The following is a 27,517-nucleotide window of genomic DNA, read 5'->3' on the forward strand; positions in this document are numbered from 1 at the left end:
TTCATGTGTTTCTTGGTTCAACAAGAAGCAGAGTATAGTTGCTACTTCTAGCTGTGAAGTTGAGTACAGAGTAGCTTTTATAGCTACAGTGGAGTGTGTTTGGCTTCGGAAGCTACTCGCAGATCTTTGTGCATGTCAGATTGCTCTTACTGTCATCTTCACTGATAGTCAGAGTGCTTTGGCTGTCGCACGGAATCCAGTTTTCAATGCTCGCACAAAGCACATTGAGGTTTACTATCACTATGTCAGAGAGCGATTATCAGCAAGTGATATTGAGTTGTCTACAGAAGACAACTTTGCAGATTTTTTTACGAAGGCTCTACCTCGACCTAAGTTTGAGGCTTTTCGGCAAGCTTTAAACTTAGTATCTTTTGTAACTTGATCTGTTGTACTCTGTAAAGTCATAGGTTGCTATATCTCTACGGGACGAACATGTGCAACCGTGACACTCGATATTTAGGTATCCTGAGTCATGTCCAGGATACTTCAGCCTATACCATGGAGTGGGGTTTGTAGGCCATCTCATGGGCTATCCATAGATATCACTTATACCTTGGTATGTGCCTTGTAGGCCTAGTTATAGTTAGTTAGGACTATTCGTACAGTTAGTTTATGTACCATCTAGGTCAGTTAGTCCAGTTAGGGAAGTTAGCACTAGGGTTTTGTTATGTTGGCTCTCCCTTTAGCCTTCATACTTTAGTTTTACAGTAGCAATCTATTCCAACATCTCGTTTTTCTCCTTTGTGCTTCCATTTTTTAGCTTCCATTGCTTCCAACACCCAACAAGGTCTTCCTCTCGGAAGAACCAAGTCACTCGCTCCCCACCCATCATAACAATCTTCATGGTTGTGAGGTCACTGTGTACTCCTCTTGACTCGGTTGGTACTATCTTCAGTCCTCAAGCGTACAGCTTGGCGTATGGCTGTCGGCTGGGTAGTATTTCTATGTGTTGTGAGGGGAACTCGGGAAAATTTTGTTAGTTGCTCTTCATTCACCTCGGATCTTCGGTGGTGCCTCTCTCCATCTGAAGCACGCCTGTCTTCGCGAGAATGGGTTCTTTGTCCATCAGCCGTAGCCAGTCTTTTTTCTTCATAACTTTCTCGACGTAATCTTTTTCGAATGACAGTTGAGTATTGTTGAAGATGCTCTCGTCGCTCTCTGAGTTGGTCTTCGTGATCGTTCTGATGCTTAACTGAGGAGATGGCCATCCGTTCAAAATCCAAATTGTCCATAGACGAGCCCTCGGACTTCATTTGCCACGACGGACCTTCAGCCAATCTTCTGGAACGCCTCGACTCGACATCATCATTCCCACCTTCTTGCTTTGCATAATATTCAACTTTCACTCGTGGGGTAGCGTAGTTGAGTTGGACAGTTGCTTCTGCCAGCCTCCTTCGGGCATTGAGCTCTGGTTCCGAGACAGCTCCACTTCTCATGGTCGGCTGTACCCACCGCCTCTAGCTTGGATACTCTTCACATCTGGCCACATATCTTCTTCATCTTTCTGAATTAGCCATTGCTTAAGGCGGAAAGTAGTCGAATAGCAATCCGATTACTTTCTGTGTTCCACACACCAGTCTTCAAGCACACTACGAATCGTTGCCACTCGTCGAGAGTTACTTGAATTAATTTCTGTAGTAGCCCACGATTCCCAACAACTGTATCATCTCATCATTGGTTAACATGACCTCTCTTCTCGTTCTACCCTAACACTAAGCTTACTAACTCTCCTATCTAAAGCTTACTAACTCGGTTATCTAAATCTCCTATCTTGATAGCTTGTCAACTCGGAATTCACTTGACCCTTTCCCAACAGGATCGCCAAAATGTTAACGGACCCGTTCCCGAACCCGATTAACTCAGAAATGCTTGGTTTACAACCCAATGCCGTGCTGTGCTCGGTGAAAATGCTCGCTCTTGCATTCCTAAGGTGAATGTGCTCGGGTGCAGAACAGGTGCCAACGTATTATATACTTGGAGGTTGGGGGGGGCTAGCTATTATAGGAGAACCATGTAATGACGGGAGAATATCAAGTCATGAACACACATACTGGAGTATACACAACATAATTGAATATAATAGACAATCAATTCTTTCCTGCATGTTACAATCTTATCACTACCTAAAGAACCACCTTCCAAACGAGTATGCACTCGGTGCGCCAACCTCCATTAACTGATTGGTTGTGTTGCCGCGATCAACTGCACCTTCGCTACAAATTTGGTACTCGGCCGACTCCACCGCTTCCAACCGAGGTCAATGTTCGTGACCACACACATGTAAGCCTAGCTCGAGGACTAACAAGCCTCTTTAGAAGGCTGTCATGTCTGCACGATCTAAAGGAATAACTGAGACTGCCTCGCAGTCCGATGTAAGGCCCACAAGGAATTCCTAGTTGTGATGGGGAAAATGTATTGGTCCCAAGAACCTTGAGAAGGAAGCGCTTCTGAGCCTCCAACAATCGTGAGTGAAAACCTTTGCCACCTACACGCTAGAGCATGCACATTTAGGATGCAAGTCTTGGATATCGATGCAAGTCTTGAGATATCCAACTTATACACCCATACAAACTGCATGCCCGCCAATAAATCACCCTAATAAAAAGTATTGAGTCAGAGATTGATTGAGGAAAACACCAACTTTCCCACTTACCCCACCATTGGAGAGGGCCTTACCCATGATCGGCCACTTAGAACATGTGCTCTAGAAGCATTAGTATATACACCAAGTTGGTTCAAGCTGGGCCTAGTGTAACTCCAAACAAGCGATAGGCTCTAAGGTGGTGGTTGCCTGCCACAATGATGAAATTAGGATTTGTTCTAGGTCACCATGGTCCAGGTTGTGGAGGGTGGTTAAGAGGCATTGCATACACGTCTCTGTCATGGGGGATTGTGAGGACAACTAGTACAAGTCAATGTGGTGGTGTACTAGAAGCATCACCAGCTTCAGCTCGAATCACCAATGTGAAGAAAGATGCTCCCAACCTTTGAGTAGAGCCAATTTGTGAGCTTGCTTGTGTGGTGATCCAAGTCCAAATGCATTGAAATCACGAGCCTCTGAGGCCCCAACCCTTGGCATGCCTAGTGGGAATGTGAGCTGATATTGATCCACAAGGCATGGCTTGCTGGGGGAGCCCCATATCCTCATCAGCCTGCTATCCCACTATGCCTACTTAATATGCGTACGCTGCCCCAGCAAACGATCCTCTTGGTCTCGGATGTCGGGGTGCTAAATCAAGGACTACCGCTCGAGCTCATCTCTACTCTAGGAGGTGGCTAGGATGAGGCCGCTTGAGAGATAGAGCCACACTCTTGTCAAGCTCCGCATCCATAGCGATCCCTTCCCTGTGAGAGGGGCCGTCACAAAGATCCATCGGTAAGACTAGCACTGCCCTCATGTGCGGGGCATGTTCCTTAGGAGTCCGTGTCAGAGTAGGACCTTCCAAGGTTTAGAGCTTGAACCTAGACCGTCATTCCAATGCAAGAATATTACTCTTATGGCAAGCATATATGAATTTTCAAAAAATAACCACTATCACACTATATTTTAAAGTATGTTATGAAAATTGATCCCATGGGACACATGGACTTGAACCTAGTGATGGGAGGCTTCTTGGACTGGATAATGTAGATATAGTAAAATTGAAAATGAAATCTGCATACATTCTTTCAAAGACAATATTGCCAACAGAGGAAGCATTTTCATGCTTGAAAATATCCACCTTCAAACAAGCAAGGATGTGCATTTCATTGACACCTGTCCACCATTAACGCACCAAAAGTAACTTCATGATGAGCATTGCATTTCAATAATGCATCCAATAGGTACATATTGTGGCCATCTAAATGTTATGGAGAACTTGAACTTCTATAAATTTTGTAGGGAGTGACAATAACATGGCTTTACTCTGCATCTCTAGATCAATGATACCAAGGCGTCCCTCTACTTGGGGAAGAACCGTTGTCTTTGACCTTGACATGGGGTTCATGTGCCGTTTGGGCCTGCCCAAAGAAAATTGTGCACCAATTGTCCCATGCACCCCCGATGAAAGCATCGACGTGAGGTAATGAACATTGCCAAAAGGACGTGGTTCACCACTAAATCTCTCCCTACCAAATAGAGCATGGCCGAGTTCCTCTAGAGGAGCTTGTGCCGAACACTCTCTAGCACACGAGCTCCTATAGAGGAGCTTGTGCCGAACACTCTCTAGCACTGGGGAAGTAAATTGCTCCCACGTGCCTTGCTCCGAGGAAGGCATGGTAGAGAAGGCGGCCCCCTCAAGCTTGTCCTCCTCTAACTCAAGGTTGAAGTTCCTTCCAACAATCCAAGAATCCACATTTGGAAGACTCTGTCTGCTACCTCCGAAATGGCACTCTTTGGCCTTCTATGGCTAGGGCTTGCCCCAGTGAGATGCAAATCCCCATGATATGTCCCATTGTCAGGGACTCGATATATAGGCCCCTTTTTTGGAAAAAGGCACCTCCATCTGTGGATGTCCATGGCTGAGAACACCCCAAGGTCATAGTATTAGGGATGGGGTTAGGTCCAAGCATAGGACCCCTTTAAAGAGGTTAGTTAGAAACTGAGTGTACGGGTGTCGTTAAGGTAAGGACACCCCTGGATAAGTCTACAAGGATGAGCCGTGGGCTCATTTACAGGGATGCCTCATGATGGACTCCTTGGGATACTAAGGCCTTGAGCACCTAGTTAGGCTAGGCACTTGGATCCTATGGTATGGGACACAGGGGTTGTGGTCATGGACATGGCACGTTGCTTGGCTAACCTTAGGCTTGGTTGTTTTGCAGGTCTTGGCGTCAGAGTAGAACCTGGATTGCACCCATGTTTGGGCCTAGCTGACCCTCACCTTGGGTGACCGTTTTTCAGCATAAGAGCCATTTTTGTCACCAAAAAAAAGAGTGCCAACCTTCGTTTGCATGAGAACTTGTCTCTGTGAGATTCAGAGTTCATCTCCTGGATGTAACGTTTTGAGCGTGATGTGGACGCTTTGATTTAGTACAAGGTTGTACAAATTCCTCTACTTCAGGTTGTGGATTCGATGGAACTACAGATTTGTATGTGATTTGAGAATTTGCAACTTATTCTCTGAAGGGAGCCAGATGGAATAGTAAATTTGTGAGTTGGATTCATGCGAACTGTTTGTGATTGTGACAGCTTAGGGCTGCCATGATGATCAGGAAGCAATACGAATTGAACAGCAGTCAATTCGTTAGCTTGAATTCCTGTTCATGCTGTTTTGATTTGTTGAACAGGAAATGTGGGCTGAAATAAGCTATCTTGAAAGCTGCTCTTCATCCTTGGGCTGTTCGTTTGGTTTTTGGAGGTGGGATGAGAAGGATTCAGATGTGCAGGTCAGGGCAGGTGGTGTGACAGTTCAGCAAAGCAGCAAGCTGCTGTTCTGGTCTGTTTTGGATGACCAGAGAGCTTCTGGGAAGAAGCTACAGGGTCAATCTTTGCATGTGCTGGAAATGGCCTGCATACGATTGGTTGCATGCTGTTGCTGAATTGTTGCATGCAAGCCTCTTCCCTGATTTTGAAGCACATACCGGGTTTGGTCCTCGTGTGTGTCTCAGTGTAGAAGAGGATATCTCTATCAATGTAGGTCCGTGAGTGAAGGTTCGATAGGCAAGGAGAGAGAGTGCAGGTAGCAAGAAGTCGTAGTAGAACAGCCGTCATGTCAAAGTCTTAGATAGATAAAAACATACAAGTACAAAGTACTTGTACATAGACCTAGGACTAAGTGTCCTAGGTGTCACATAGGACTAAGTGTCCTATGTGGCCTAAAAGGCACTAACACTATAAGTGCCTACACTTATGCCTACAAGGCACATACCATGGCCTATAGGGCATCACTAGAACCACCAGAAGATGGCCTTCAAACCCCCCTCCATGGGATGGGTTGAAGTACTCTGGAAACGTCTCAGAATACCTGGTAGTTTCTGGTCATGGTGGCACATGTTCATCCAAAAGGATATAGCCACCTATGAATGTACAAGGAATGTCATATCATGTAACAAAGGGAACCAAGTGTAAAGCCTGTCGGAAGACTTCGAACTTGGGACGAGGAAGTGCCTTTGTAAACATATTTGCGATGTTGTCCTCTGTGGGAAGATAGGACAACTCTATGTCTCCTGTTGACAACCGCTCCCGAACATAATGATAGTGAACTTCAATATGCTTCGTACGCGCATGAAACACTGGGTTACGCGCAATGGCCAAAGCACTCTGGCTGTCAGTGTAGACAATAGTGCAGAATGTCTGGCAAATACCAAGATCTGTAAGACATTCTCCAGGAAGAATCTTTCTTCTTTCTTAAGAGGACAGGTGCACCCCAGGGTGATTTACTTGGGCGGATATAGCCCATATTCAGGTAATCCTGAAGCTGGATAGCTAACTCATCCTCCTCTACCTGGCTCATCCTATAAGGTGGTACACTGATAGGTTGAGCCCCTGGGACTAAGTCTATGCAATGATCTACTCCCCGTTCTGGAGGTAGACCTTCCGGCAGTTGAGCTGGGAATACGTCTTTAATATTATCTAACAACATTCTCAATTCTCGGTGTTCAAACACACTTAATTCATTCTTGTTAATTACCGAAACAACAAATGAAGAAAGTGGAATCAAAACACACTAGACATCATAATGAGAATTGTTTAATATATTCCGAAGCTGCATCGCAGATACAATAGGCCCCTGAGAAGGGGGGATTTGATCACACTGAATACAAAATTGGGTGTCCTTATCTACAAAAGAAAGCGTATGCTCCGTCCATCCGATCTGAATATTGTGGGTTTTAAACCACTCTATCCCGATCAACAAGTCTACATGCTCTAGATGCATAACATAACAGGTGAGAGCTCCCGTGTAGGCCTGAATCCGGATAGGAAGCGCTTCAACCTTGCGATCCCAAAACTGCTTCCCAGCTGGAAGCTGCACCTCGTAGGTGTGGTCGCTAGGTACTGTGGACAGCCCCATCTTCTGCACAAATTTGTAATTAACAAAATTGTGAGAGCTGCCCGGATCAAAGAGAATGTGAACCTGTTGGTCCCTAACTTCTCCATAAACTCGGAAAAGATCATGGGAACCAAACAACGAAGTATTAAAGGTACAATTACAAGAAAGGGGGCAGGTAATGACATTTACTGAAATACTTGTCATCGTGACTTGGTTGACTCCCTTGGCTGCGGTACGTGGACCCGCCTGGAGCTTCGGTCCTAGCACCAATTTTTGGTTCTTCCGCTTAGGACACTCATTCTTTGTGTGGCCCCGCTCCTCGCAATAAAAACATCGGCCTTCTTTCTTGAGCCTGAGAGTGCGAAGGAAACGGGCCTTACCATTCTTTGCTGGAGTTAAGCTTTTCCTGGAGGCGTTGTCCGTAGACTTCGTCTCCCCAATACCAGTCGCATGCTGAAAGAACTTGCGTTTGTTCTTTCCACTCGTTTCGGTAACTGTGGTTGCCTTGGTTCCGGCCATGGTATCATCATATATGCGCGCATATGTCATGGCCTCCTGCAACGTTGTGCACTTGTTGTTCTTGATCTGTAACTTATAGGAGTCTGGCAAACCATCCACGAAGAAACCTAATAAGGTTACTGGATCCATTTTAGTGGCCCTGGTTTGCAGATCCCTAAATCTTTGAAGATAAACTTCAAAGGTCAAATTCAATTTTGACATATCGAGGGCCTTGAGCTTGCCGACGATATCGTAGTCATCTTCCTTCTTCAGGAACTCCTTCATGAAGATGCCCTCAAGATCTTTTTCTCATCTGGATAGGGGTGGAATTGGAAGTGTACCTGCCACTTGTGCAACCAAGTGTCAACTACCTCCTTTGTTCTTGATTTTTGGTCACCTGGAAAAGGATCCGGAGTTATATTCGGGCCTAGCACTGAAGCCATGGCATCCACATGCGTGAGTGCCTGTACAGTGCTAGCCAGAAGAGTCAGAGTTGCTTGTATCCCCTGGAGTTGCTGTGTCAACCCCGATTGATTAGCATTGACCTGCTCGAATTTGCCATCAAGAGCAGTCGTAAACTCACTGAAGGCTTTCTTAGTTATCAGGTCGTCATAGAGACCCTGATCATCCTCTCCCACTGGAGTGTAATCTAAGTCCTGCTCTCCCATAGTGAACTCGGGATTTTGAGCATCAGACATGGCTGAATTCTGATTTGATTACAAACGGAGAGAAATAACTGACTGAAACGAAGCACAGAGGAGGATGGAGCAGAAGAAAACTGTCCCGAATGAAGCTGACGGAAGGAGATGCTGAAATCTGGCGAATCGGAAGACCACGAGTCACGGAGCCTCCCCGAACCCGCAAGCCGGATGCGCGTGCTGCTGTAGTAGCTGTACGGTCTGCTAACGCAGGCCGTACTGTTGCGGGCGTGGCTGGTACGGCTGCTGACGTGGCCTGTACGGCTGCTGACGCAGGCCGTACAAGGGCTGACGGAGGCCGTACAGTGCTGATGTAACTGTACGGCGTCCGTACAGTTCTGCAGGCACAAGGCGCAGTCACTATTCGGTGCAGCAGCAGGTACAGGGGCTGGCGAAACAGTCCGTACAGGCTGTACGGCTGTTGCAGAGGATTCGAAAACTGCGCAGGGCTGACGCAAGCAAGGGCAGATGCGGGAATCTGCTCGAGGCAGGATGATGCTGACGCAGGCGATGTACGGACGAGGCTGGCACATAAATCGAGGTAGAGGCTCGAAGCTTGAGGCTGCTTGTGGGTAGCCTAGCACCCTGCCCCCACCTATATAGGGTGCAGGGCTGCCTTATTTGGAAGCTGAGCTTCCAAAAAAGGCCAAGCCCCTCCAGCTTTGGAGGGGTGCTTTTTTGAAAAAAGCACCTCCCCCCTGCGCAGGCTGCACGCAGCCCTAGGGGCAGGCTGTTCGCAGCCTGTTGCGCAGGCTGTAGTCAGCCTATTGCGCTGGCTGTGGACAGCCTGTTGCACAGGCTGTCAAGCCTCTACTGCCTCGTCTACTCCGCCCCTTCCACGCTTCCCTTGCAGCTCTTTTCCACCCCTCTCTCCTGCTTTTCTGCTCTCTCTCCCCTTCCTCTAGACTTCTCTCACTGGCCTTCAGGGATCTCGATTCTCTCTCTCTCCTATTCTTCTTTCTTTTCCAGGTATCTCTTCACCCCTTCTATCCCAGGTAGTCAGCAAAAACGCAGCAAGAAATTTCGAAATTTAGGGCATACCTGGAAGAGAAATCCGTCAAAATTCTCGCATCAGAAGTTCCTACCTCAGGAGTTGGCTCTGATACCAACTGACACGTCCCAGCACTCCTGAAACCCCTGATCTGCAAAACAACCACGCACAACATCAGAACTGAGCAGGCTGCTCACCACCCAACCGTGACATCTACGGGATGTGATCCCGAATCAGAAGATGTCCCCTCTGAGCCACGAGCTGAGCTACTGGCACGAACTCCCAATTAGATCCTAACCAGCCTGGTGTCCCATACCACCAGGTGGCGCTGTGAAGCCCTGGATCTGCCACTGGGCCTTGGGCTACGCTAAGATGCAGGCGCGCGTCCGCGGCACAATCCAGGATCAGACCTTGCACCTGGGAACACACTGAGAACTGAACCCCCTGGGCCTCTTTTATAGACTCGGGCCCCGGCGCCAAAAATAGCGAAGACCTATAAATAGTTCGTACCCTTGCCACTCAACCCGAGAATCAAGCCTGCCTAGCTTTAAGCCTCCCCAGGCTAACCTGAGCTAGTTCTGTGTACCTAGTACACATCAGATACCAATCCGTGCACATGACATAATGCCCGTGTAGGTGATCTATTCAGCACATAGTTGGCACACATTACTGCATCAAGCCAAAATTTATTGGGCAAAGACTTGGTCTTAAGCATGCATCTGGCCATCTCCATTGTGGACCTGTTTTTCCTTTCAAAAACAGGAGTCTGCTGAGGAGTGTAAGGAGTAGTGCATGAGTGAATAATGCCCCGTGAGGACAGAAATGCATCAAACTCCTTTGACATATACTCACCCCCCCTATCTGTGTTGAGGGTGACAAGCTTGCTTCCTGATTCATTCTGAACCATATTCAGCCATCTCTGAAAGCATAAGAAAACTTCAGATTTGGCCTTTAAAGGATATACTGAGCAATACCTTGTGAAATCATCAATGAGAGTCATGAAATGCTTGTATTGGCCATAGACATCACTGTGTACTAGCTGCAATTTCCTTTGTGAGAGTTTTGGACAATTCTTTTGAAAAGGAAATCGATGCATCTTACCCAAAAGACAACCCTCACACACATGTTTGGAAACTGTGTGAGTTTGAGGTACATCAGTTGCCATCTGTTGTGAATGTAGCTTTGCAAGAGCTCTATAATTGAGATGGCCCATTCTCTCATGCCAAAGATGACTTTCAGCAAGCTGTGAATCTGAAATAGCTAATGCTTCAATAGAAAGTGCAGCTGAATGATGATCAAGGTGGTAAAGCCCTTTTTGCAAAGTGCCAGTGAGAACTATGGCATTGTTATCACGAAGATCATATACTAGGCATCTGTAGCCATCAAAAATTACTCTGAAACCTGAAGTAGCAATTGCTGAAATTGAAATCAAGTTGACTTCAATTCCAGGCACAAAAAGAACATTTGTCAGAGTGACAGGATGGCTGGAAATGGGTGTTAGCTGCACATCTCCAACTCCTTTTATAGCATATGAAGCATTATTAGCACATGTAACAGTCCCCCCTCAAGGTGCTTCAGCTAGAGAATGAAACAACTGTCTGCAAGATGTGACATGCTTGGAAGCACCACTATCAAAGTACCAGGACTGAGCATCATTAGTAGTAAAGAGTGCATCAGCTTTGGATGGATCAAATGAGCAATGGGCAGCCCATGCCCAATCATCCTGAAGAGCATGTGCATGTGAAGCATCTGTTGGCTCATGGGATTCAATAGCATGTGAGGCATTAACTGTCAATCCTGCTTTCTTTTTCTCCGAAGCAATGCGCTTCCTGCATTCTGAAATGTCATGTCCAGGCTTGTGACAATAGTTGCATCTTTTCTTCTTTGCCTTATCTGCTGTATTTTTAGATGCATGGGAGGAATTGCAGCTGCTATGCGCAGAGGAATTGCAGCTGCTATGCGCAGATTTTGGCTTGCCCATAGGCTTGGAAGCCTTGTCTCTTCCTGTCTGCTGTGAAGCAAATGCATGATCAGGAATAATGGCTTGTCTGTTAGCTCTACTTTGCTCTTCCTGCAAAAGCAAAGTAACTAGCTGATCAAAAGAATAGTGGTCTGGATTACCCATGGCCACTAATCGAAGGGTTGTAGCAAACCCTTGATATGTATCTGGCAGTCCATTCAATGTGGTACTGACAAGCTGTGAATTTGGCACCACCTCATCAATGTTGGCAAGCTGTTCCATGAGGTCCTTGACCTTTGTCAAGTATGCATCCATTGACTCACCTTCATTCATATTGACTTCCTATAATTGCCTTCTCAAATATGCAACACGAGCTTCATTGCGAATCTGATAGAGAGAAGCCAATTTATCCCAAGCATCCTTTGCTGTCCAGCAAAACCGGATGTGTGGAATAATGATTCTCTTGCATGATAAAGCAATGCATGAATGTGCATTTGCATCTCTTGCATCCCATCTTGACTGTTCTTGAGTTGGAAGAGCAGCAACAGGAGTGCTAGAGGAAGAGGCATCAGGAGGAGTACCCCTTGCAGAAGGACCAGCAGTAGAGGCAACCACTGTAGCATTGGCTGGCCTCAGATCAGCCCCAGAAACAATATATGCTTTGCAACAAGAATATGTTTCATGAGATAAGACCACATCGGATAGTTGGTGCCATCCAACTTATCATCTTCACGAAGAACTCCAAATAAATCTTGATTGTTCCCAGCCATAGCAAATGTGATACCCTGAAAAAGACCTGAAAACCCAAAAGCCTCAAGGCTATCACTGCAAAAAGCTGTCTGTCCCAAAAATGACAGCAAATATCTGCAAATTTCAGACCCAAATCAAAGGGCGAATGCAGATCTTGATTGCACCAGAGCTTAGCTGTTGAGGGCTTTGTCTTGCAGTTGTTCAGCCATGTTTGGCTCGTTGGGCACTCAAATGTGACTGTGACAGGCAATGTTCACTGCAAAAAAACAGCAAATTTGGCAAAAGCCCCAAATTTATTGAGGGAAAATAGGCCAAAAAGAGGGCAAATGCAGAAAAGCCCCAAATTTTGCTGAAATTTTTGCAAATGTGACCCAATGTATGCAAATCTGACTCAATGTCTTGCAAAAGTGACTCAATGTTCTGTAAAATGACTCAATGTCCTGCAAATGTGACTCAATGTACTGCAATTAAAAAGAAATTGCAGACCAAATCCCGAATCTCTAGTGTTCTTGCAAGAAGTTGCAACTAGAGGAGATAAAAGGTGTTTAAAGCCCCAAATTTTGCCAATGTCCTGCAAGAGACTTCACACATGCAACTTCTGTACAAAGATCTCGAGAGAAGTACTAGCTGTACGGACAGCTCAAGTACGGTGTACGGCTGCACGGTCAGCTCATGTACGGCTGTACGTTGTACGGGGATCTAAAGTGCTACAGTTGTACGGAGGCTCCCACATGCAGGTATGGTGATGTACGTGTACGGCGATGTTGGTAACTTGCAGATGTTTACATGTTTGTGTAGTTGTAGTTGTATCCTTCAGCAGTCCTTCAAAGAGTTCTCCATGAAAATCTTCCCCATAGTTTGGTAGTAGTACCAACAGCAGTTAGACAGTAGCAGTTCATAGTGGAAAACATCAGCAACAGGTCAGCCACAGAAATGCCAACCTGTAGGTGTGTAGATTTGTAGGAAGGGGAAGGGGGGGGGGGTTACTGGAAGATTGTAGTGAATGCAGAGGATGGTGTTTTTTCAGAGAGTGTGAGAGAAGGAAATGCACAGTGAGGGGAGGGAGCTAGGCCATGCGCAGGGAGGAGTTGCGATAGTGTGAGAGGGGGCTGGGAGCATGTGGGAAAGCTGAGGGGGTTGGGTGATGGCTTGGAAGGGGTTAGGGGGTGGTTGCGACGAGCAGGAAGGAAGTTAAGGATAGGCGCAGGTGGGGGGTGGGGAGAGGTGGAGGGCTGGGCAGGTAGGGTGGGGGTGTTGGGCAGGCAGGTGGAGGGAGCGGGCTGTGGGCAGGGAGGCGGAGGGCTGGGAGGGGGTGGGGGAGGGTTCAGAGATAAAGAAAGTTTATTAGAAGTCTTTGAAAGACCGAGGGGTCTATGAGGCTGGAAAAACAAGATACAATGAGCTGCATGGGTTGCGCCTCTAAGCGGGCATCTACACCCAAGACACGTGCAACATAAAACATAGATAAACTATTACATAAAATATTTTAGCCCATGGAGAAGATGGAAGCTGTGGTGTGGCGGCATCATTGCGATGATCCTTTGGATGCTGGTGAAGGGGTCAAGCCCATGGGAGATCCCGGTGATGTACGAGGCTGTGGTGGTGTAAAACCTATGATAGAGCGACATACCGTCCTCTGATCTGGAACGTGGAGGGAATCTTCAAGCTTGATTTGTGCATTGACCAAGAGGCGAGTTTGTCGTGTCTCTTGCTTCGGGCCTCGGCTACACCGTCTCCCTGGAGCCAACTATTCCCCCCCCCAAAAAACACACCCCCCACGCGCGCTTGTGTGCTTGATTGGGGACACACACAGTTTTTTTTTTGTGGATGAAATCTTTGATTGATTATATTACATAAGTAGCAATCTCAAAACAAGGTGCTACAATTACATCAACTGAAAATTTCAGTATATGCCAAAACTCATGATCTATGTAGTGGGTCTGCAAGCAATCAAAGAAAGATTGCGGCAGAGAACGCTTGAAAAAGCCAAACAGAGAGAAAGTAGGATCACCAAAGACTTCACAATTCCCATATGTCCATAAAGTCCATAGTGCCTAGTAGCGAATTTAAACGAAGAAAAGATGAAACTCCGGTCTGGATGGATGAAACCCAAATAGCCAAAAGAACTTCCCAAACGGAATAGATGGGAATCTCGCTTACAGGCGTTGTCGAAGCATATCAAAAAACTCACGAGAGCAGGGACAATGCCAAAACAAGTGAGCCACAGTCTCCGAAGAAGCAGAACATCTGTGGCAAAGTGCAGGAGCAATGTGTTGATGAGCCAATAGCTATCCAGATGGAAACACTCCCAAAAGAACTCGCCAAAAGAAAACCTGTTGTTGAAGCGGTACTCTATAGGCCTAAAGTTGCTGCAATCTTTTCCTCCACCACTTGGCTGGGCGATGCATTCATCAAACAGAATCACCTCTCTCTGAAACCCAAGATTGAGGCGAAAGGATTTTATACAATGCAAGCACAGTAATCTGAGATAGCCTTAAAGGATGAGAAGAGGACCCTGGAGAAGTCAAAGTCCAATCTTCCAGCCAATCTTGGAGTTCCAAAGGAGGAATTGGAACAAAAGGTGAAAGCATAGAAGTAATTTGTTGCCACAAATGACGATAATGAGAGCCCAATCCATATCTAGTGGCTACCAGAGAAAAAGGGAGCACAGTGTCAGCATCATCAATAATATCAGCAACTGAGGTGATGCCTTTAAACGAGATAAAGTAGGAACGTCGAGGTTCCTATAAAGCCAAGGGAGGCTGAAAGACTTTCGACCAGTGAATGCTTTCAGCTCGCAAAGAATTCCCAAGCAAAGACTGCCGACCATTCCATTCTTGATGAGAAAGAACATGCTTCTAGTCAAGAAGCAGGCGGGAGACAAAAGGGCAACCAATCAAAGTGCCATCAGTGTAGGCAAAAAGGAAATTCCCATTGATCGAGTTGCCAATGACCAAACGCAGAAATACTGATATGATTGACCAGAGATCTAATCATAAGAGCCCAAGGCTAATCACCTTGCAGAAATTGCAGCAACATTTTTCCCCTGTGGGCAAGGATATGCACGTGAATATCCGTGATGTTCAATCCACCATGCATCTTGGAAGAATAAATGTGATGCATCGAAAGCAGCCTGAGACTTTTTCTGCCATGTTTGGATTGCCAGAATATTTTCATAAAGATAGACATGAAAGATGTAAGATCTGCCCTAGTGAACATGATCAATGGCAAGTAAAATTGAATATATGCCACAAGGATGGACTGCACTATTCGAAGACGAACGTGCAAAGGTTAGGTTGCCAGTTTCCAATACTCAAGCTTTTTTCAGAGATCAGCCAAAACCCAATTAGTTTGTTGTCGGCGAGTAAGTTCCCACCCCAAAGGGTAACCAAGATGACGAGCAAACTGAGTGGGTGGAATGATATCCCCGGGCCATAAGAGACAATGCCAGTCTTTGGAATGCAAAGGGAGCAGTTTAGACTTCTGAAAATTAACATGAAGACCAGCTGCCAAACCATAAACAGAGAGGGCCTACATCAAGGCACCAATATCATGGGGTGTATTCTTCGGGGTAAAGAAAGAATCATCAGCATAAGCTTGAGCAACCATGCTGCGATTAGCATCCAATTCCAAGCCATGAAGTGATCTTGTAGCCACAAGATGATCAATATATTGCAGCATAGGATGAGTAGCAATGGCATACAGTAAAGCACTGAGAGGGCATTCCTGGCGGACTTAACAATGAAGAGTTCACTGATCAGAGATATCCCTAGAAAGAATGCAATCCGCATCGCTATCTCTGTAAAGCCAGTAAATAACTTGCTGCATTTTTTGTCCAAACCCCAAAGCTCGCATAATTTGCGAGATGAAATCCCATTGAACTGTGTCAAAGGCTTTTGCAATATCTACCTACAAGAGTAGAACATCTTGCTGTGTGTATTTGGCATATTCAATCCCAATATAAGCATCGGCAATGCTATCTGTGATATGACAACGTGGAACAAAGCCATATTGGGAGGGATGCAACCCATCATGCAAATAACCTTTAATACGATCAACCACCATTTTGGCAATGATTTTGTAAATGGCTGGCATGAGCGTGATTGGCCTCCAATCACCAAGTGAATCACATAGCTGCTTCTTTGGAATCAGCTTGAGAAGACCCTTTTTCCATGACACAGGCATTTGCTGATTTTGCTATGCTGCATTTACCATTTGCAGCAAGGTGAATTTAAGAAGATCCCAGAAAGCAAGAAAGAATTCAATAATGAGACCATCCCATCCTGAAGATTTTCATCTGCCACAGGATCTCAATGCATCAAACAATTCCCTTTCAGTGAAGGGGTGTTCAAGTTCCAAAGCCTGAGCATCAGACAGAATTGGATGAACATGTTGCAAAAGAAGCTGACGTGCAGACACGACCTGAGGAGAAAGAGTATGCACATGCCCAAAATGAGTGGAGAAGTGCTGCACACATAAATTAGCAAGCTCTGAACGAGATGTTGACCAAGAACCATCATGCATCCGGATTTGACAGATATTGGCAGCCTGTCTTTTGTAGTGTAAGCTCTTAAAAAATTACTTGGAAGAGCAGCCTTTATCCAAAAAAGCCCGTTGTCTAGATCGGGTTTCCCATTTAGCAAGTTTTTTGCGATCATTGGATTGAAGAGAGAATTGACCCTAACATAAGAGCATGCTTTCCTCTGAAGACAAAGGGCGAAGATGAGCAAGCTTAGTCAAACTCTGACAAGTAAATTTGGCATGTGCTACAGTCTCCCTTGTGGCTTGCATATAGGATTTGTGATAATCCCGAATAACTGCTTGCATCCGAGCAACAAAAGCCTGCCAAGCATAATCCAAACCAATGTGTATCTGACGAGAGAGAGGCTGAATAGCATCAGAGACCAAGGCTTTAAAGTCATCATGCTCCAGATAACTATTATTAATCAGCAAAAGCCTTGTTGGGTGTTTTTTTTTTTTTTGGGAAAAAAAAGAGACTTCTATTAGGTATTAAAGAAAACCGTTAGAGCAAACTCCATACGGGAATACGGGATACACCATGCAATGCATGAAAAGCTCAAGAGCAAAAAAGAAAGGATTGGGGCCGATAGTGCCATCTCAATCCGGTAGCAACCTCTGAGAAAAAGGGAGAACCCTTCCAAACTCGAAGAAATGCAGTCCTCCTAGAAGAGGCTGCGTGTGAAGGGCCTTGCATGCTAGCCCATATGGCTATCAAAGTGTGAACCGTGTCACTCCAAATACCCGTGAACATCTGTGATGAGTGTATCTGGGTGTCATTCAAGGCCTCTGTGCATCTGGCTCTCCAAATGTGCCAAGAGGAAATGCTAGCCAAAATCTCCCAAGAGGTGTCCACTAAAACATGTGAAGCTCTGAAAGGAATATGTGGTACATCCTGAAGAGAGGAGGGCTCTATCACCTGTCGGCAGATTGAGAGTGCCCAAGAAGAAGGCTCACCCTCATTAAACACCTAGGGCCCAGTAAGGAATAACCATGCTTGTTGGGTGTTGGAAGCAATGGAAGCTCAAAAATAGAAGCATAGTGGAGAAAAACGAGATGCTGTAATAGATTGTTGCAAAACTGAAGTGTGGAGGCTCAAGGGAGAGCCAACATAACAAAACCCTAGGGCTAACTGTCCTAAGTGGACTAAGTGTTCTAACTGACCTAGATGGTACATAAACTAACTGTATCAATAGTCCTAACTCACTATAACTAGGCCTATAAGGCTCATACCAAGGTATAAGTGGCATCTATGGATAGCCCATGGGATAGCCTACAAACCCCCCTCCATGGTATGGCCTGAAGTATCCTAAACATGGCTCAGGATACTTAAATATCTAGTGTCATGGTTGCACGTGTTCGTCCTGTAGGATATAGCAACCTATGACTGTATAGAGTACAACAGATCAAGTTACAAAAGATACTAAGTTTAAAGCTTGCCGAAAAGCCTCAAACTTAGGTCGAGCTAGAGCCTTCGTAAAAAGATCTGCCAAGTTGTCTTCAGTGGGAACATAAGACAACTCAATATCACTTGCTGATAATTGCTCTTTGACATAGTGATAGTAAACCTCAATGTGCTTTGTGCGAGCATGGAAAACTGGATTCTGTGCAACAGCCAAAGTACTCTGACTATTAGTGAAGATGATAGTGGGAGCAGTCTGACATGCACAAAGATCTGCAAGTAGCTTTTGAAGCCAAGCACACTCCACTGTAGCTGTAAAAGCCGCTATGTACTCAGCTTCATAGCTAGAAGTAGCAACTGCTCTCTGCTTCTTGCTGAACCAAGAAACACATGAAGTACCAAGCATAAAACAATTGCCACTATGTGACACATGAGTATCAGAACAACCAGCCCAATCACTATCAGTGAACCCATGCATGATAAGTGAAGTATCAGCCCCATAAAGAAGGCCTAAATGCCGAGTGCCTTTAAGATATCTGAAAATACGCTTCACGGCATGCCAATGGTGCATCGATGGGCTGTGCATATATCTGCTCAATTGTGAGACAGCATATCGTAGATCAGGTCTTGTATGGCATAGGTAAATCAAACAACCAACTGCTTGCTGATAGAGAGTGACATCACATGTACCGCTGCCATCCTCAGAAGAGAAGTGAAAACCTGTCTCTAATGGTGTGGATACTGGCTTGCAATCCTCAAACTGACAACGCTGCAAAAGCTGTCCAATGTACTTGGATTGTGACATCAAAATGCCCTCCTTACTGCTAGCAAATTGAATGCCTAGATAGTAGTGCAGAAGACCAAGATCAGACATAGCAAATGTCTACTGCAAATCAACTTTAAAATCTGCAATTTGCTGAGCATGTGCCCCAATTACAATCATGTCATCCACATAAAGGACTAAAATCAGCAAATCTGTCCCACGCTTGCGGATGTAAAGGGTAGCCTCTGTAGGGCTGTTCTGAAAGCCAACTGTGAGCAAATGAGAATGAATTCTCGAATACCAAGCCCGAGGTGCCTGCTTCAATCCATAGAGGGCCTTTTTCAAGCGGGCTTTCAAAACCTTCAATCTCAAAGCTAGGAGGTTGGGAAACATAGACCTCTTCCTGCAAATGCCCATGAAGGAAAGCTGTCTTAATATCAAGCTGATGTATCTGCCAATGAAAGTGGGTAGCAAAGGCAATAACAATGCGAATGGTAGTGATCCTGGAAGTGGGAGCAAAAGTCTCCTCAAAGTCAATGCCATGCTGCTGAGCATAGCCCTTAGCAACAAGACGGGCTTTGTAACGGTCCACTGAACCATCAGCTTTTCGTTTGATCTTGTAAACCCACTTAGTGCCAATGGCATTCTTGCCATAAGGCAAATCACACAACTCCCAAGTGTCATTTTAAGAATCCAATTCAGCTTGCATGGCCTTCATCCAACAATCATTCTGAAAAGCATCTTGATGACATAATGGCTCTTCATTGCATGCTGTAGCAACCAAAGCATAAGCAACAAAACTAGCATGCTCTTTCCGGATAGTTGCTCTCGTACGGGCTGGTAGAGGAGTGTCTTGTTTGCTGTCTTTTAATGTGTCAAGGAGCCAACGGGGTACCTTTTTAGGCTTCAGAATTTCTGCTCTTTCCTAGTCGAGCCCGGTGCAAATGATCCTGATCAATGATAGTCATATCAGGCTGAATTTCTGCATGCACATGGGGCTGTAAATGACCAACCAATGGAGGAGGGACAACCTTAGATGGAACATCATTCTGAGCATCGGATGGAAACAAAGGCATCAAGCTGTCAAATATGTTTGGGGCATCAACAACGGGCTGTTTTTGACAGTCCAGCAAAGGCATAGTGGAAGATTCATCAAACACAACATCCCGACTGACAAAACACTTGCCCGTGCGGGGCTGAGATATAGCTTATAGCCCCTGCTTTCTGAACTATACCCAAGAAAAATGCACTTAACAGCTTTATCATCCAACTTAGTGCGTCTCTGTGAAGGCACATGAGCATAAGCTAAGCATCTAAAAGTCTTCATGTGAGAAATGCGAGGCTTACGACCCATCCAAGCCTCATAAGGTGTGATAGTCTGCAATGCCTTTGTAGGACATCTATTCAAGATGTAATTTGCACACATGACCGCATCCAACCACAACTTATTAGGCAAATGTTTGCCTTTCAACATGCATCTGGCCATTTCCATCACTAATCTATTGTTCGGCTCAACCACGGGATTCTGTTGAGGAGTATAAGGCACCGTGCATCGATGATTGATGCCACGGGAAGCCAAAAAACCAGCAAACTCCTTCGACATGTATTCACTCCCCCTGTTTATATTAAGGTGAGCAATGTGCAGCCCACTCTCATTCTCAGCCAAGGCAATAAAGTGCGTGAAGCATAAAGAAACTTCAGATTTGGATTTCAATGCGAAAATCCAAGTGTACCTGGTGAAATCATCAATAAAAGTAACAAAATAGTAGAACCCTCTAAGAGCTGCAACCCTGATGGGTCCACAAACATCACTATGAACCAGATAAAGCTTACGTGAAGCACCAACTCTCCCATCCTTGGGAAATGGAGCATGGTGCATCTTACCAAGTAAGCATGGTTCACAAACATGTTTGGTAGGCATATGCATTTTGGAAAAATCCACAACAATATCCTCCTTATATAACTTCACCAGGGCTCCAAAATTGAGGTGTCTAAACCTCTCATGCCACAAATGAGTATCTGCCATGGTAGAATCAATAGGAAAGGCATGTACATCGGCAAGTGTATCATCATCATCTGAACATCCGACATAAGCATCAAGTCTATAAAGACCGCTAGACAATGTGCCAGTCAAAACCAGGGTAGAGGCAGTGTAACATCATACATTGCACACCTCACACCATCAAAAATAACCTGAAAGCCACACGTAGCAATGGCTGAAATTGAAATGAGGTTCTTACGAATGCCTGGAACATAAAGCACATGCTCTAGAGTGACAATACCACCAGAGACAGAAGTAACTTCCTGCAGGAAGTGATGTGCTTGCTAGCACCACTATCAAAGAACCAAGCATCACGAATATCTGAAACTGCCATACAAGCATCATGAACATCAGGATTATACTAACATGTAACCAAGAAAGCCCAATGCTGGTCTTGTGCGAAATTAGCAGACTCATGTCGATCTTCTGCACTAGAAGAACCAGATACCTGCAAAACCAGACTCTTTTTTTTCCTTTTTAGATTCTATGCGCTTCCTGCATTCAGAAATATCATGCCCAGGTTTCTTGCAATAGCTACATCTCTTCTTTTTGTTATCCCCTGAAGAAGAGGCACCATGTGAATGATCAGCATGGGAATGAGAGGACTTTCCAGCTGAAACCTTGCCTTTACCTTTGTGTTTATGATGGGCAGCGAATGCTTGATCACTAGCCATAGTAGCATTGCGATTTACACGACTTTGCTCCGCCTGAAGAAGAAGAGCAATAAGCTGGTCAAATGACAAATGATTGGCATCACCCCCTGCAACCAACCTCAATGTAGTAGCAAAGCCTGGATTTGAATCAGGCAACCCATCAAGGGTATTAGAAACCAGCTGAGAATCAGACATAATGTCATCGATGTTGGCCAACTGCTCTTTCAAATCCTTCAGATTAGTGAGATAGGCATCCATGCTACCACCCTCATCAAGCTTTAAATCTTTCAATTGCGTGCGGAGATAAGCAACCCTCGCCTCATTCCGCACCTGATACAAAGATGCAAGTTGATCCCATGCTTGCTTAGCTGTCTTGCAAGACCAAATATGAGGGATAATAACCCGTTTCACTGAAAGTGCAATCAAGGCATGTGCTTTGGCATCACGACCATCCCACTGAATTTGCTCCTGTGAAGGAGGCAAAGCACATGGAGCAGGAGGTGCGGGAGTCCTGGCTGTAGTAGTAGAACCATCACCTGAAGATCGATCACCCGAAGAAGCAGAGGTTGCAGGTGTAGCACCAGTAACAGTGCGTGTAGGCCTGGCCTGAGATCTTGAAACAATATGCCATAGATTCTTGGCAACCAAAACATGTCTTATAGACATGGTGCTGAAATACAAGGCAAATGCACCAACTAGCAAAGCAAATGAGAGAAAGGCAACCTCTTAGAATTAAGTGCAAAAAAACTGCCCAAGTTTCAAAGCTTATGTTTGCAAAAAACTCTGCTGTCCCAAGGTGTACCTATTGCAAGAAAAATCCCCAAAGGCAACACGAGGCCTTTCCAAAATGCAAATGAAGCAGAAATTGGAAAAAGCCAATGCAACAATGGCTTACCCAATGATGAACAGCAGTGACAGGCTCTGAAAGCGAGCAAATGAGGGCTGGAAATGAGAATTACAACAAAAGAAGTGCTCCCACGAGGAGGAGAGCACGTAGAAATGGAGAGAAAGAGATCCAATGGAGAGAAGCTCACAGCCCGAGGCAAAGGGATGCCAAATGAGGAGGGAAGGGCTCAAAGAGAAATCTCCGGATTAATTCAGCAGCTCCAAACGGCTCCAAACGCCGGCATGCAGCTCGAGGAGCTCCAAAATGCTGGCACGCAGCTCGAGGCAGCTCTGAAATGCTGACATGCAGCTCGAGGCAGCTCCAAAATGCTGGCACGCAGCTCAAGGCAGCTCCGAAATACTGACATGCAGCTCGAGACAGCTCCAAAATGCTAGAAAATCTGAGAAATGACTGATGCGCACCCCGAGGCAGTCCATACTGTAGTGAATGTACTGAAATTCTGACAAACCGGACAGAATTACGGAATTTTTTGACAGATGTACGGATTTTTGTACAATTTCTGACACATGTACGGATTTTTTTAAAAAAATTATTTTGACAGGTTCAGAATTCCGTACAGATGCTGTAAATGCTCGCATGTGGTCGTTTTTTGTTGCAGTACAGATGCTGTAAATGCTCGCGTGGTCGTTTTTTGTTGCAGCAGGCTGGAAAATGCACCGAAAAACAGTTCCCTTCGTGAGAGTTGCTCCAAAGTGCAGTCTTCTCGCGACAAAATGAGGTTTTTTGCGACAGAAGCGCTTAAAAAGGTCTCAAACACTCGTGGGAGTGTGAAAACCAGCAAGACCAGCAAGAATGAGAGCTCCAGAGGCTGCCAAATAGCTTGGGAAAGCTGTCAATTGCCGAGGGAATGGATTCCCGACCTGCTCTGATACCACTGTTGGGTGTTGGAAGTAATGGAAGCTAAAAAATGGAAGCACAATGGAGAAAAACGAGATGCTGTAATAGATTGCTGCAAAATTGAAGTGTGGAGGCTCAAGGGAGAGCCAACATAACAAAACCCTAGGGCTAACTGTCCTAACTGGACTAAGTGTCCTAACTGACCTAGATGGTACATAAACTAACTGTACCAATAGTCCTAATTGACTATAACTAGGCCTACAAGGCTCATACCAAGGTATAAGGCATCTATGGATAGCCCATGAGATAGCCTACAAGCCTTTGGCAAGGCAATCTGTCAGTGGGAAATTCATGTAAGGAAAGCCTCAACCAAAGAGGAGCATGATCCGAATGTGTGAAAGCATGATCAACCCAAATTTGACAAGTAAAGGCATCACAATGCTGTGGATCAACCTGATACCATCTGTCCAAGCGTGCCCGATAAGAAGATCGAGCATTATGCTGAAAGGTATAGCCCGAAAGCATGGGCTGTAATTCGTTCCAGAGATCAACCAGGTGCAACTGAAGCAAAAAATCAGACCATGCCTGTGTTTCAGAAGCCAACATATGAGTGTGGCCTGAGGTGTTGCCACTCGATTGAGGGGCATTATTAAAGTCATCACAAATGAAGGCATGTTGTCGCCATGGATAGCTATGCATGGCAGCCCAGATCAAAGCTCTATCATGAGAAGATTGGGGGGCATAAACCGATGCAAATTCAAAATTTTCCCTTTGAACAAGACATTGAACAATAATCCATCTACCGTGGCGATCATTGAGAGCCACAACAGGTTGAATGCATTACCAAAAAAGCCACGCCAGGAAAGGAGTGCTCTCCCGCATAGAAAAGTGCAGCAACTTCCTCTTCAGGAAACAAGGTCCGATTTGCAGTCACAGCAGCCCAGGTCAAGCCAACACCAGAGTTTTCAGCAGGTGTTTTCTAATGAGAGGATGCACCACTCCAAGTCTGAGAAGGCAAAGGTCGCCTGGGGGAGATCACTTTGCGAGGAGTTTGCCATCCGTCAGTCAAATTTTTTTCCTTCCCCTGAGGTGGAGAGGACAAAGGCACAGGAAGAGAAGCATTACCATTTGAGACAGTCGGGGCTTTGCGTTTGTCTTGAATAGAGAAAACTGTGGAGCTCGGGAAGGGCATTGTGAAGCCATGTGCCCAAATTGCTTGCATTCAAAGCAAGCACCTGCAAACAACCCCCACTTGAGCTTATAAAAGGCACTCCCCATGGAAACATTATTCACAGTAACCGAATATGAAGCTGGAGTGGGATGATATGTGTCTCACAAAATGCAGAAGCGATTCCAATTTCCATTGGGTCGCGGCGGACATACCACCTTACCTAGGGAAGCTACAATTTTAGGTAGAAGAGAAGTTCTACCCAAACAGGGCAATGATGCCGAATCAATGCCTGATTATCCCGGGTGGGAGACCAAGGCAATACATGAACCACATAGTTACCGCGGAACGGCGTTCCGCCTTCTTGGAACGCTGGAATGCCGGTCCGGAGCTGCAGGCGTGCTCGGAACGGGCGAAACGAGAGCGGAACGTTTCTATCAGGCGGAACGTGCCAGAACGTAGGGCGGAACGCCCGTTCTGGGCGTTTCGACCTGTGTGCTCCTGCAATGTACTTTCTTTTCAGTTTCAATTTGTATTTTCCGGGTTTTGTATTTTCAGCTATTATATATCCTCATGCAATGTACTTTCAATTTGGAGTCTAGACTATGGAGTCTTTAAATTTTTAATGTTTAAGACTTTAAAGTTTAATCTTGGATATTTTAAATGTTTTGTCATTTTATGTCATATGCTGACATGTCATATGATGTGGCGTTCCTCGACGTTCTCGATCCGCTCCCGTTCCCGTTCTCGCTCCCGCTCCCTCTAGCATCTGACGTTCCCGGAACGTTCCCGTTCCGCGGTAACTATGATGGACCATCTGCTGGCCATAGAAGAGAGGAGAGTGCTCCAGCAAAACCTGACGGTGCTCCTCATCAGCCATGATGATCTCAAAAAAGCCCCTCGTTGCATAATTAACTTTTTTGACATAAGAATCACCCAAGGTTCGAGTCAACCAATTCCCAACATCTGCTACAGTAGGCATCCGTCCTGGGAAGAAAATTATAATGGCATGCTTTGCATACTTCTTAACTGGATCAAAGATATCATCCACATCCACGGTAATGCCAGTGGTGGGAAGTGGATCTTTCCAACCCTTGCGGGTGTCTTCAAACCCTTCATGCATAACCTCATAAACAAGCTGAGCCTCAGCAAAGTCATGAAGGGAATCATCTGAATCCATCACCTGTTTTTGTTTCTTGTTGGAAATCAACTTGTCTTTGTGAAAGGTTTTCTCATAGGAATAATCCGCCATTTGAGTCAAGGAAAAGGAGATACAAGGATTAAAATGGAAGGTGTGGAAGCAGCAAGGCTTTACAAAGAGGAAAGCACAGCAGGTACAGCAGCAGCATAAACTGTACGGACAACTTGATAGTACGGTGCTGACAGTACGGACAGTACGGAACCCGACAGTACGGACCTGACTGTATGGACTTGACAGTATGGAAATCTCTGACAGTATTTGACAATACGGACGGAAATATCTGACAGTACGGACGTTGACAGTACGGAACAAAATGGAACTGTGCGGAGCAGAAACGGGTCTACAACAGAACCTCGAAGGCGTCAAACGGCGGGAGAAACGAGCAGCTGCAGCGTGGGAGCAGGTGGGCTGGCACGGGAACCAAAAAAGGGAGCAGGAAGCCCTAAACAAAGGGCACGTAGGGTGCTGGCTGCAAGAAGGTCTCCTCCAACGCTCCTCACACACACCACACTACACACACACACACACGCACGACGCACGTGCGTTCTTGATTGGACAAAGGCTTCAGGCTCGCTTTCCCAGTGCTTGTTTTGACAAGTGATTCTAGTTGTTCGGTTTTCATCCAGCAAGGCAGGGATATGATCGTTTTTTTTATTGGGCTCTTTATTGGGCACTATGGATTCTATGGAAAGAGCGTAGACATTGAGTCTTGGTGATCCCTCCCTAGCTAAATATCAGTTCTTCTGGGCATCCATACAACAATCATTTTATGATTGTCTACATGCGTCGGATCTAGTTTATCCTGCCTTCTTGCCATATAATGATATCTTCTGATGCTTGTAACTGGCTGTCCCTTTTCATGGGACTGCTATTTGTAATATAATGTCAAATGGATTTTACCAAAAAAAGAGTGCACGCGCGTGTGTGTGTAAATTAGGACTGTAATTATCGAGACTTTGGTGATATCTTCTGATTGGCTGTCCCTTTCAATGGGACTGTTCTGTGTATTATAGTGACAACCAGATTTCACCCCAAAAAAAAAAAGTTTGTGTAAACACACGAGCGAGAGAGAGAGAGAGAGAGATGCATATGCCATCTACTAGGAAACTGTTTGTTATTGACAACTTCTATGTTGACAAAGTAAAGAGTTGGCTTGTTTTCAGGTCTGGGCTGGACCCCTCTCTGGTGATCGGATTGTAGTAGCACTTTGGAACAGATGTGAAGCAAGTGGTTACATCACAGCAAACTGGGAAGACATTGGTCTTGAACCTACTGTGTTCATGGTGGCAAGGGATTTGTGGAAGGTACATGTGTCCTTTATTTTTATCACAGTTCTTTTTGAACCATGCAATGTTGTTTTTATGCATGGTGATTGATTTTCTCATGTTAGCTCATAGTGTACCGATACCTTTTTATGGATGTATGCAGCATGAATACTTGCCAGATTTATATGTTGGAAGTCTTGAAACCCTTGTTGAACCTCATGATTGTAAGATGTATACATTGACACCTGACTTAGAAATAGCACTTCAAACAGAGTAAGCTTTCTACAGCACCAACTATGTCCAATATCCATTGATGCTTCTATGCCTGGTTCACCCCTCGTCAGTTTTTTCACACTGCTTCACCCCTCATCAGCCTCTTCACACAGATGGAGGAGCTTTCAATATCTAACTAAGCATGGACAGTCCATTAATAAGGTAGAACAGCGTCGTAAGGATGCCATTAAGTATTTTGTACATTGCAGGTTAATCTTTCTAAATATTGTACATATTGAAAAACTTACTTTTGTAAATCTTCTAGGCACCCAAAAGGTGCAGGTCAATTATTTGGTCATCTTGTTTTCAATGGAAAAACAACATTGAGCACTGTATCTTTCTCGCCTTAAAGCACATTCACATGTTTGGCTAATGAGTTTCGGTCAAATTTATTGAATCCTTAAGGTCATGGAGTCTCTCTCTCTCTCTCTCAGGTGCAAGTGCATACACCATGAGTGTATACATGGTGCATGTGTTTGCAGATGTGGCTGCTGTGCAAATGTGCTTGGAGGTGCACATGAGAGAGAGAGAAAGAGAGAGAGAGAGAGAGAGAAGGGGGGGGGGGGGGGGCGGGGGGGCGGAGGAGTTGCTGAGATCGCAAGCTCAATCCTTGCAGGC

At 45.4% G+C, this 27,517-nt stretch overlaps 1 protein-coding gene across 1 annotated transcript in view; it reads left to right on the forward strand.

The window, feature by feature from the left end:
* The window catches only part of LOC147891368 (alpha-galactosidase 3-like), an 83,528-nt gene extending 56,256 nt beyond the window's left edge, over nt 1-27,272 (forward strand). Inside the window, exons 14-15 of the mRNA XM_087389075.1 lie at nt 26,525-26,665; nt 26,790-27,272. Of these exons, the coding sequence (XP_087245201.1) occupies nt 26,525-26,665; nt 26,790-26,903 (255 nt within the window). The 3' untranslated portion in view covers nt 26,904-27,272. The remainder of the gene's footprint in view (nt 1-26,524; nt 26,666-26,789) is intronic.
* The last annotated feature ends 245 nt before the right edge of the window (nt 27,273-27,517 follow it).

This window comes from Dipteris shenzhenensis, chromosome 18, assembly GCF_047967505.1.
Source record: "Dipteris shenzhenensis isolate YYH24624 ecotype China chromosome 18, Dip_SZ_1.0, whole genome shotgun sequence".
Classification (NCBI taxonomy): domain Eukaryota; kingdom Viridiplantae; phylum Streptophyta; class Polypodiopsida; order Gleicheniales; family Dipteridaceae; genus Dipteris; species Dipteris shenzhenensis.